The sequence below is a fragment of the Atractosteus spatula genome, chromosome 11 (assembly GCF_055471065.1).
Source record: "Atractosteus spatula isolate fAtrSpa1 chromosome 11, fAtrSpa1.hap1, whole genome shotgun sequence".
Classification (NCBI taxonomy): domain Eukaryota; kingdom Metazoa; phylum Chordata; class Actinopteri; order Semionotiformes; family Lepisosteidae; genus Atractosteus; species Atractosteus spatula.
Window position 1 is genome coordinate 22,118,478 of NC_142716.1, and position 12,392 is coordinate 22,130,869.

The following is a 12,392-nucleotide window of genomic DNA, read 5'->3' on the forward strand; positions in this document are numbered from 1 at the left end:
CAAATTATTTCACTGTTAAATGGTTTGCTGACCTTATAAAGACTTATAAACCATGACTAGCCACGTTCCCAATAGGAATACACCTATGCAACCTATACATTAAAAAGCGTATAATAAAATATGTGACAATGGGCAGCACACTGGCACAGTGGTTAGCATAGCTGCCTAGCAACGCTGAAGCACTGGGTTCAATTCTGGAGTCAATACCAATCTTTGTGGAGATGATGTGTTCTCCCTGTGTGCTCCGGTTTCCTCTCACAGTCCAAATACATTAATTGGCTTCTGGGAAAATTGGCCCTTGTGTGAGTGTGTGCTCTGTGCTGGATTAGCGTCCTGCCCAGAGTGTACACTGCCCTGCTATGGTTGCTTGCCAGGATAGGCTCTGGCTCCCCTATGGCCCTGTACTGTTTAACAGAACCCTCTACTCAGGAGGGAGACCTACTGTATAAGAATAACAAGATTAGGGGCTCTTCAGGACTAGGCAGAAGAGCAGCTTTAGATGTTAGTGAAATGGGCTCATGAGGCATAGGAACAGAATGAGAAATCCAACCTGTTTGATCTAGAATTCATTAGGAAGGAATTCACGGGGTGTTACAAAAACAATGTCTTTGGTAAAACCAATTAAATAGTATGGTGTTTCTCTAAAAACAAGACCATGTTGCTGTTTCATTCATAATTCCCAGAATGTTGCTGTCCAAGTCAGATCACAACACTGGTATTTTTGTCATATTTGCGTGCCTCTCAGCAGGAGTAGAAATGGATGGATGAATGGCAGAATTTCACTTCAGTCTATATAACGCCCTTTAAGACTGCGTCAATATCTGTACCTTTCAAAATGTGAAAAAAAGATTGAGAAAAAAAGGGCATGTGTTAAAGACGCACTGAGAACAGTGAGTGTGGAGGATGTAATGTGTGAAGTTAATCAGAGACTTGGGTATCTTACAAAACTCTCGGCTTTATACATTTTTCAAACCTTTGTATGAAATGCTAGAAAATAGCGATCTTATTGAAGCCGACACCTTGCTATAACATTATTTTAACCTGCTGAAGTTTACGTCTTATATATCTTCCATTATGTAAACAAGTATACATTAGAATGCCTGTATGTGGTAACGAAAATTTACCAACATTCAGCCACTAGATACAGTGTACATATGATTGTGCTTGTACATGTGAAGATCCTGAATTTTAAAGACTGTCACTTTTTCACGAAATTTTAGCAAAGATATAATACCCTGTTTTACACGCCTAATGATTGCTTCAAGCGCGGAACTAAAGTAACTAGCAGTTTCATATTTCAATCGTCGCGGAGCTCGAAGCTTCGGTAGACATTCCCGCACGGCACCGCAGGAAGAGCTTGAAGTGTTGGGAAGTCCTCGGGATGAAATGAGGTAATCGTGTTACAGCAGTTTCGCTTTTTCTTTTAGGGCGAGATGGAATCTAGTTTGTATTGTATAGAAATGAAAATAATAAATATGCATACTATTAATTTGTGATGATGTGGTGTGTGAGCAGGTTTGTTCGTATACGTTTAGACTGACACTATTTTCTCCCCAAACCTTACAAACAACTGCAAATCAGGATACTTAAACCGAAAATGATTTATGCCACATGGTAGGTTTATAAAGGAGACGTCTGTATTTGATTTTTTTCATTCTGAACTGTTACTAGTATCAACTGTTCATATCAATTAAGGACCCGGCAAATGGGAAGTTGTTTTGGAGGAATATGCAAATTCGACCGGACAGCTTTTCGTCATAAACAAAAAAAGTTTTTGTTGTTTTCTTCGTGTATGCTCTTATGAAAGTTTTTGAAGAAGATGTATTGCAGTCATCTACGTTGCTTTTTTAGAACTGCTGACTCGGGATGACTAAAATTGGGAAATGTGTAAACGTGATTTAATATAAATTATGCAACCTTAAATGTTCTCCAAGTATAGACGCTGTTTATTCACATGCAACCACTCATTCATTGCAAACAAACTCGAGTGTGTTCTTTAAAGTATTATAGAAACATTGTAAGTAAGTTTTAACACCAACCGACTGAAAGTTAGTCTGTAGAGGCATATGTGTTGTTCTGTTAGTAGACACCATTATCCAGTGCGAATTACAATATAGAAAATGCACATTGTGAAGGAACTGAAGAATAGCGCAATAAAAACAATAAAACGACAACGAGGCTGCTACAAATTAGAACAGCTATGTCAAAAGTCTCCTAGTATATAGAACACATAGATTGGGAAATTCATATTTTGCTTGTTTTTTTTAAATAATGATTATGTTGAATCTTCTTTGGGTGTGTGTGAGAGAGACCTAATGTGGCAGGTATATATACTAAGTAAATAAAAATACAAATTATTTAAGTGCCTTAAAGGAATATTTGGGATAAATAAAATATTAAAATGAATAAGAGTGTATTTCAATTACAAAAACATTCTGTTTTTAAATACAAAATTAGTTTGCTTTTAACTACACAAATTAAAATTTGTGATCTTATTTCAGTCGGTAAGTTATTCCAGTCTATCTGTACCTTATAGCTCAAAGCCTCGTGAAACCTTGAATTATCTTTGTTAGAATATTTCTACAAATCTTAACAAAGGAATTACAAAGTCCCCAGTCATTGAAGAAAGAACTCATTATAAGGGCTTGTTTATGGAAGACGTGTTATCACCGCATAACTGACGAAGTTTAAGGAATCGTGAGAAGGGGAGAGAGAGAGTTTTTATGTTTGGGGTGGAAGGAGCTATAAAGGAGATACAGTCCTGGATAGAGAATGGAGAGGCTTGTGTTTGGAAAAAGAACAGTTGTGGAGTATACACATTGATGTTGAAATTTAGAGAAGAGTGAAAGTTGGTGAAATGATGCAGGAATTGCTGTAGCAGGCGGCAGCACCACTTGTAGAAGTTGGGGACAAAAGCTGTATAGAAAGTGAAGAAAAGTTCTTCTACCCAGCCGACCAAGATGGTGGCATAACGTGGTCCCATCCTGGTAACCGTGGCAGATCCACTGAGCTGGTAGAAAAGGTTATAGTAAGAAAATGCATTCAGTGTGGGAACCAGTTCAGCTAATTGTAAGTGGGTATGAATATGGGGATCAAGCGCTGTATATTTAAGTGTGTGCTTGAGGGCTGTGAGACCATCATCATGGGGACTACAAGTGTAAAGGACTGTAATGTCCATAGACAAAATGAAACATTATGAATCACTGGATCCCAACATTGTAAACTGCCAAAAAGCTGTAGAACCACAGACTTTCATGTAGTCACTCACCTACAGTATGTGCCCATTCTTCCAATCTCCAACTCTGTCTGTTTTCTCTTGTGCTTTATATTCCTGCCTGAAACATTTTGTTTTCTTCTGTTTTTCAGCATGGAATTAACCTTAACTTGTTCCGTTGCAGCCAATCCACACTGATGCAGATCCTCACTCCAACATATTTAATGCCTTTGTGGTATTTCCTCTAATATCATAGCTTAATCTGCCCCTAGGAACAAAACCAGAAATAGCAAAACCTTTTCAGTCATAATCTGTGAAGCTGGAAAATGTGACAATGTCAGTGAAATGTCAACAGATCTTACTTCTTCTTCAGAATTTATTTTCGGATTTGTTTTGGTATTACAATTAAGAAACAAAAATGACAGAAAACAACAGGTATTAAAAACCCTACAGAAAATGGGAGCTCACAGGCTGAGAGAAAAATGGAAAGTGGTCTAATTAATCAGGTTTTGAAGTTGAGAACTCTGCCACAGTTTTAGCAGAATGTAAACCTAATGAAATCTAACCATACACAAACAAAATGTAGCCAAGCTGCAATCTATTCCTTAAGTCCAAACTTTGAGAATGAGCACAGCATGAATTTACATTTTAAAGAATGACTAATGTTTACTTCCTCTTGCTTTGGAAATGTTGCTTCAATCAGACGTCTTACTGCGTGTTCAGTCTAGGCTGTGCATCAAGCAGGAATAATGCTTCTGCGATTCTGGTGAAACTGCAGATAAATGTCTTTCCAAGCATCCTATGAGCTGTCCCTGTCCTGTGGTTTTTACAGAGAATAATTGATTAATACCAACCCTGGATCTTTCAGAAACTATTATTATAGTTAATTATCTATTAGGTCCATAGGTCTATAGGTCACAATTAAATGGCTATGTACAACAAAGGGCAATAGGTGAATTTCCTATACAGGTTTACATTTCCCACAGCCATGAGATGAAGATAAACCAGTTACTAATTACTGGCACTTCACCAAGCACAAATGGAGCAGACTCAAGCATAAGAATGTCTGGAAACTTGGCCCCATTCTGCAGGCATATCTGTGTAGTTCTAGTTCTACAGAAGGGACCTCAGTCATGAAAGTGCTGTGGGAACATTGCAAACATCTTTTTTCTGGTTCATGTTTAGGGTGTTATTTATCTGTTGTGACCTCAAAGTGCTCTGCAGTTTTGTCATTTCAAGATTGTACTCTTCCCTGCCAGGATCTTTTACCGTATTTGCAAGATGCACAGCACCAACCGCATGTACCTTCTCGTGCCCATCCTCCTGCTCTTCGTGGTTGGGGTGGGTTTGACCTTGCTGCTGCCTGGAGTGGACGATGGGGGCCTGGGTGTCCTCAGGAGAGCCAGCCTGTCCCAGCCTCGGGGATCTCTCTCGGACTCCTTCACCATCATCATGCAGACCTACAATCGCACCGACCTGCTGCTCAAATTGCTCAACCACTATCAGGCCGTGCCCCACCTGCACCGAATCATCATCGTGTGGAACAGTGTGGGAGAGAAGGTGCCCCAGGAGCTGTGGGACTCTCTGGGGCCGCACCCTGTGCCTGTGGTTTTTAAGGAGCAAGCCGTGAACCTCATGCGCAACAGGCTGCAACGCTTCCCAGAGCAGGAGACTGAAGGTGATGGCAGTCGGCCTTACACAGGGGTGAGGGGAGATCACACTGACAGCTATTCACAACAGGTGCACTTCTAGAAATGAGTATCTGCTGCAAACCCTTCCATAGCAGTGAAGCATCCCTGAGGCACATCTTACCTGTTGCAGGTACTGTAGTGTCATGACTTCAGGATTTTATGTTGTACATAACAATATGTCTGGTCTGAGTGTGTAGGAGTGAGGACTAGCACTGGCACATATTCATGGACAAAAAAGTCTACTCATCTGTTTTTGTTTTGCAGTTACATTGATGAAGAGTTTTTACATTTATTTTGAGCTCTGCTGATTCCATGATGAACCTCCAGTCCTCACAAGTGTTAATATACCAGTATTGTTCTTCATTCAGGAAATATTTTAAAGAAAAGGAAATTGACTTCATTCTCTGACGTGTCAGGCCCTCATGTAATAAAATCTTATTTTATTTTATATTTGAAATTGATAATACAGAAACTAATATGTTTTGAATGCTTTTTCCAAAGGTATAGTGCTTAGAATCCTTTATCTTTCCTTACATTGGATAGATCACTATTGTAACAACACTTTTGTTTCTTTATCTACTACATTAGTCAAAAATCACTGGCTTATGTCCTCTGTGAGGCCTATGAGCATCACTCTAGGAACATTTAACATATTGCCGCTGAAGCTAAGCAGGTGTGAGCCTAGTCAGTACCTGAAAGTAAGAGGTGTTAGTGGGGCCAGTAAAGGGCACTCACCCCGCAATCTGGGTGGGTCCTAATGCCCCAGTATAGTGATGGGCACACTGTACTATGAAAAGGTGCCATCCTTCGGATGAGGCGTAAAAACTAGATCCTGACTCTATGGTCATTAAAAATCCCAGGGTGTTTCTTGAAAAGAGTAGGGGTGTTACACTGGCTGTCCTGGCCAAATTTCCCATTGGCCTTTACTAAACAGGGCCTCCTAATAATCTCCGTCTATGAATTGGCTTCGTCACTCTGTTCTCCTCTCCACTGATAGCTTATTGTGTGGTGAGCGTACTGTGTGCACTATGGCTGCCATCATATCATCCAGGTGAGTGCTGCACATTGGTGGTGGTGGAGGGGAGTTCCCATTACCTATAAAGTGCTAAGTGAAGGAATTGTTATTATTTGCCTATTGATAACATTTTAAATCTCTGAATGTAACTGTTTAATTCTTTGGCCACTACTATTGAGGAAATTGCTCCAAAACAATGAGTTTCACTTAAATGTCAGGCTAATCGATTTTATTATAGAATTAAGTCAAAAGGCCGTAGAAGGATCAAGATTAGCTGACAGAACTGTCCTGAAAACAGTCCTGAAAGCTGTTCAGACAACAACATAAAACATTAATAAAGCTACAGAAATCCAAGTATTTATTGGGCATTATAGAAAAACCAATGAATAAACCAAAAGCCTTATTATTGTTTTTCGAATCAAAGTTAAATGATTAACAGTCTAATCTGTTCTGAAGGTTCCTAGAACTATATGAAACCTACACCGGATGTGTTTAACAATAACACAAGGCTCCACGGCCGAAACGTTGTGTTCTCTTTCTTCTTTTTTTCAGCATGGAATAAACCTATTACTTGTTCCTTTGCAGCCTACGCATGCTGACGCAGCTCCCCACCTAAACAATAACACAATGCCTTTTATCTAAGGAGAAACCCAAATTCAGGTTGTTAAACTAGACACTAGTGACCACCCCTTTACTGGAACACCTCCTAATGTGATCTTTGCTCTTATCCTGCTTCCATAATAAAAGGAGTTAAATCTGTTTAGTTTCAAATCCTTATTAAAGTAAGTCCAACAGTGAAGGAGCATTTCAAAATGCTCTCAAAATACACCAGTTTCTCCTATCCTGCTAAACAACAGATCGCTCACTGAAAGATTCACAGGCATGTTATTAGTCTGGTAACGACCCTTTTATTCTCATGGAACTTGTCTTCAGAGCTTGAAAAACAAGGTTTCCCCAGCTCTGATGCTTCAGAGCAGCAGTGTAGGAGTTCACCCAAGTCTCTCTAAAACAGCGTGGTATCCATTGAGAAAAGTGGTCAACTGATGCAATTAAACCCCAGCCAATTCACCTCAACCCTTTTCTTTGGGTATTAAGCCGTTCATGGCCTGGGAAGACCTGCTGTAGTGTGGCTCCAGGGGATTTCAAACCATGCTACTCATGTCTCACTCACCTGTGTGTTCACAGCTGTGCTAATGCTGGATGACGACACCCTGATCAGCGCTCCAGACATCAGCTTTGCCTTTTCTGTCTGGAAGGTACAGTGGTTATTATATCATCAGCAATTTTCTCTTGGACTGAAATTGGAGCAGCTTGTCCTCTTGAGTGAATTAGAAAGGTTGACAGACATTAGTGTGTTTGGACAGTAATGTATGTAAGCTCTTGAAAAATATTTGATCTTGCCTTTGTTTTAGATTTTCACACTGCCAAACCTGATATTGAAAGTATTAACACTTCTTATTGAATCTTGTACAGGAATTTTGCACACTGTAATGGGTTAACTACCAGCTGAAATTACTGATTGCAGTGTTTTCTTATTAGTTACCGTGTTGCTGATTTGCTGTTTATGTTTCTGATTGATGTTGGATGATGGGCTAAAGCCAAAAAACACTGCTGTGTGACTTTGGAAACAAAGCAGGCTTTGACTGTAAAAACAGGAAATGTCTTTCTTGTCAGCATGATAGAAGGAAAGACAATGCAATGTTGTTTGTAATTCTAGTATCCTGCATGATTGTGACTGATAGCTTTAGAGGATGTGCAGATAATGTGTGTTGCCCCATAATACCTTGTGTTGCCCCAAGTTTTCTTCAGCAAGTGGTTTCAGAATGTAAGGCTTCTTGTTGTTATCGGGGAATCTTTGTTTTCAGATTTTAATGGCCCGCATTGTTAGGAAGAGTCCTAGACTACTAATAAATAATAATGTGATTTGTATGGTGGGATTCTAGTAATATTTCCTGATTATTCTGACAGCCCATTCCATCTGAACAACAAAATCTCAGTGAGTTTTAAATCATGAAGAAGTTCTTAAACAGTACAATTACGACTTGAAAAACAGCATTTCTTGTCATTTACTCAGGATTGGTTACATTAATAACTTGTTTAGTGTTTTCTAAGATTGTTTCTTTATAATACTGTCAGCTGGTGTGCGAGCACCTTGCTTTTTGACTGAAAAATCCTAAAAAGTGAAAAGAGTTTTCAGTTTTGTCTAAATGTCTGAGAAAACAAAGCATCCTTTTCCCAGCTCTTTGGTACACCTATGCGATTATGGCTTTTAAAGGCACTGTTCAAAACTGGTGATGTTTTGACATGTGAAGGTTATAAAAGTTAACCATGAAATTCTGTTTTGTCTTCCGCTTGTGTTGTAGCAATTCCCCAACCAAATTGTGGGTTTCGTGCCCCGCAAGCACGTACTGACACCCTCGGGGGTGTACAGTTATGGCAGCTTCGAGCTGCAGGACCCTGAGGCCGGCAGTGGGGACAGATATTCTATGGTGTTAGTCGGAGCAGCGTTCTTCCACCAGAGCTACCTGAACGCCTTCCAGAGGCAGCCGGCTGAGGTGCTCCGCCTGATCGACGAGACGCAGAACTGCGACGATATTGCCATGAACTTTGTGGTGTCCCAGCTCATCCAGAAGCCAGCGGGGGTGTTTGTGAAGCCCGTGGATGTTCGCAACTTGGAGCGGGATGCTAGCAGCGGGTACCTGGGCATGTGGCACCGGGCAGAGCACCTCCTGCAGCGCTCCTTCTGCCTCAACCGCCTGGTGCAGATCTACAGCGGCATGCCTTTGCGCTACTCCAACCTCATGATCTCACAGTTCGGCTTCCCCAGCTATGCCAACCACAAGGACAGGCATTGAGCCTTTCAGAGTGGTCTGCTCTCTGTGTGACAGGCTTCTTAGATGGCCTTTTCTACATGGATTTCTTTTGGTATTACTGAGACCAGCCCTGGTGGTCCTGCTCAGTTGACAGGAGCATTACCTACACAATGTGAATTAGTTGTAGGCTGAACCAGTCCTCATTTTTTTAAGCTGCATGCACCTAGAATCGCTCTGATCTGTATTTACATTGAACAAACCCAATTGGTCTAATAGTGGATGATCAGTCTGGATGTTTTCTAGATGCCTTATCTAGATGTTGATCAGAATATGAGCTTCCCATATTGTGTTTCTTCAGGGGTTGAAGCCTTTGACATTTCCACAGACCAATAACGGATGCTTTGGTTATCATGAGTAATAGATTTTAAATGAGGCACATTTTTCCCATAATTATCCCCCTGAATTAGAATTAAAACTGTGTGAATGACTTTTACTTCCAAGATAAGGATTAAGAATTTACAGTAGCAACAAGCAATGTTCCACTCATTGTTTTCTCAGTCTTGAACTTATTTTCCTCATTTCACTCATCAGTTTGATTTTTTTAAAGTTTTTTTTAAATGTTTTATGGTCCTTTATGTTTTGTAGTCCATTGTGATCCTGGAAGAAGCATTTAGAAAATGGATGAATGATCCTTTATTTGCACTAAGAAAAAAACAGATGCACCTATGTTTCTTAACAGCAGAGGGCACTCCAACCACACTCCTCTGTCCCCAGCTCTGCACGGGTGGCTCATCCTAGTCCTGAAATTCTGCACCCAGATCTATGGAGTCAAATCAGTGAGGGGAAGGTGCTGTGTGTTTCATGAGTGAAAACAAGTCAATTTTTTTAAAGCAGATGATCCAGTGACTGAGAAATGTTCTTATTCCAGGGGTTTCTGGTTTGAGTCTAAGCTCTGCCACAGGCTTGCTGTGTCTCCAGATGACTAAATCACTGTGCTAACCTTCAGATAAAATAGAAGTGTGATGTCCTGTTGTCTGTGGCTCAAAAGCTGACATCACTCCTTCATTGCTAGATGCCTCCTCGAGTGAAAAAGAATATGAATCTTTATTTTATGCAAGCTCTTTAACTGTTTTACAGGGAAATGAAGTAGCACGCTCTTGTATTTTAATCTAGAATTACTGTGCTTTGCACTCTAAGGTGGAACTGTAACTCTGGAATGTCTGCAGTATGACTTTTCAGTGTGTCATACTTAATTGCCTCTGCTGCTCAGTCTGATCACTTTGCTAAAATCCCCAAAGATGCATTGGAATTCATACTGGCTCAAGAAAACCTCATCAGTGTGTGTAGTTGTATGTATGACTGAGGTAGGGCAGCCCTTTTATTCCTGATCCCTTTTATACACTAGAAATCAACATTAACACCAGAAACCATGTCTTATAGGTCCACAGGAGGGAAAGATTGTGGTCTGCAGAAAGAGAGGTTGTAGGTAACGTAGGCAGCCCAGATCAGCAAAGTGATATCACACAGTTATTGTTTATCTCTAGGTATCATTATTACCACTCATATAGGTGACTCATTTTTCAAAAGAAACTGTATTACAGGTTGTGGGAAAACATTACTGTTATTTACAGCACTGAATCATTTTCAGAAGGCGCTGGCTTTTAGGTAATTTTATAGGTAAACATTTTATGTTATCAGCTATCCTGCAGGCATTCCAGGGTTTAATTAGAGTTGGCCAAAATGTTGAGGTCAGAATAAAAGTTGTGAAATATATCTTGAGTTTTACTTTTCAATACAAGCTGTACAAATTTTGTATCGGTCCTCTTCCATGTTGTTTCAAAACAGCTTCCTTTATTAATAATTATCTTCCTGTGTAGCCAAGATAGTGTTCTTACATGTTGTGTTAAAAAAGTTAATTCTGATTAAAGTTCTGAAATGTGCATTATTCCAGAAATACTGATCTAATGTAATTCTTGCTGGGAAAAAAAGGCAACACGGGTTCTTAAGTTAGGCTTTTAGCATTACAAGTTTTAAACTAGAAGCAGAATTACACTTGGACACATATCACACATTTTTTGCAAGTCAGTTAAATTTGGTTTGTTTATCTTTTTTATATGGAATTAACCCTATGACATGGAAAGTCCACTACCTGTGAAGTTTCCTATAAAAACCACCATGACTTATCAGTGGAACAGCCTCTCTAGGTGCTGTGATCAACACACATGAGTTGCAGTCATTTTAAAAAAATCTGGAGGTCTAACTCTTATTACATAGCAAATTCCTCTGTGGTATCCAAGAGATTACTCCATAAGACTCTAAAGGTCTTTCTCAGGCTTTAATACAGGACAAGTACATTACAAACCCACTGAAATCATACGCATGCAAAGTGATGATTATACCATCATTCAACAGACTCGGCTCGACTCCTGGACAAAATCTCTACAGCTTTTAAAATAGCTGTTATTATAGTGTTATTCCCTGATGTCTTGAAATCCATTCCAAATCAAAGAGAACAGATATGTTTTGATATAAGCAGTGGAGCTCTGAAGAGCAATAAAAAAAATAATTGAAGAAGAGACTACAGTTCTAGTCCCATGGCATCAATGAAAAGGTGTCCTAACTTGAATGTTTTTTTATGATGACACAGATATATTACAAGTGTAGAGAGATTAAATCAAATGCTACATTTGTAGTCTGCAATGGACTGGCATCCTGACCAGGGCCTATCTTGCCTTGTGTCCGTTGTTTGCTGGGATAAGCACCTTTGCATTGGATAAAGCAGTTAGAAAATAGATGGATACATTTGCTGTGCTCTTGGTCACCATTTTGAATGTTTTCTCATGGTCACTAGGTGTCACTGACGGGCCAAAGATTGCAACCGGACCTGTAGAGGGACAGAAGAATTTCTAACATTGTTTTACTCCAGAGCAGAATATGCTCTTTATTTGCTTGACCATAAAAATGACATATCATGTTATCTTCAGACGTACGTCTGGGAACAACGTGGGAAACAAAGACTGTATGAAAAACAACAATAACGTGTAGTTATTAGTCACCAGTTTTATGATTTAAAAAAGAATCTATCCCTCTACTTTCAATCACTGCTTAATTCAATTCAGAGTTCCATTGAGTTGGACCAAAGCAGGCAGGCAATACATCCTGGTATGACACCAGTCCTAAAATTTTGGAGCCAGTTGTGGGCTAGAGCAGAAGTTTTTGTAATTTGACCTGTGACCCTTTTTCTCAGTTTTTTGTTTTGTCTGGAGGATTGTGTTTCTAATATCTTTGCTGTGACTTTTAACCAGCTGTCTCCAATTTTATGTGTGTAAAAGGAGAAATCCTTGAGTAAAAAAATAAGGTACCCTCTTGAAAAACTGCTTCAAGGTGTTTTCTTTCTATTCAGAATAGAGACAAAGTGTTTGGCTGTCAGGACAGGAATGTTGTTACTGTTTAAATTGTTAGATTCCCAGGATAAAACAGGAATTAAGATGCAGAATTGATACAGAAGAGCTTTAATGTCATTGTGTCATATATTACTGTAGCTGTTTGTACTTTCCTAAAGAGATGTCTTTCTTAATTAAAAATAAATTACATTTAAAGGAAATGGTACAATCAATGGCAGACTACTGTGCCTTTTAATAATACTTCCACCAAAATAA

The 12,392-nt window shown here is 39.5% G+C and overlaps 1 protein-coding gene across 1 annotated transcript; it reads left to right on the plus strand.

The window, feature by feature from the left end:
- Positions 1-1,355: 1,355 nt before the first annotated feature.
- Positions 1,356-10,687, plus strand: extl2 (exostosin-like glycosyltransferase 2). The gene is made up of 4 exons (XM_088927699.1): positions 1,356-1,391; positions 4,474-4,892; positions 7,106-7,176; positions 8,284-10,687. Exons 1-4 carry the CDS (start codon positions 1,387-1,389, stop codon positions 8,773-8,775), a joined length of 987 nt encoding a protein of 328 aa, XP_088783825.1. The 5' UTR covers positions 1,356-1,386; the 3' UTR covers positions 8,776-10,687.
- Positions 10,688-12,392: the final 1,705 nt, after the last annotated feature.

Excerpts from the sequence above, each read along its gene's own strand:
- extl2 (XM_088927699.1), top strand. Across the intron at positions 4,893-7,105 it reads CCCAGAGCAGGAGACTGAAG|CTGTGCTAATGCTGGATGAC; the intron begins GTGATGGCAGTC and ends GTGTGTTCACAG. Across the intron at positions 7,177-8,283 it reads TTGCCTTTTCTGTCTGGAAG|CAATTCCCCAACCAAATTGT; the intron begins GTACAGTGGTTA and ends CTTGTGTTGTAG.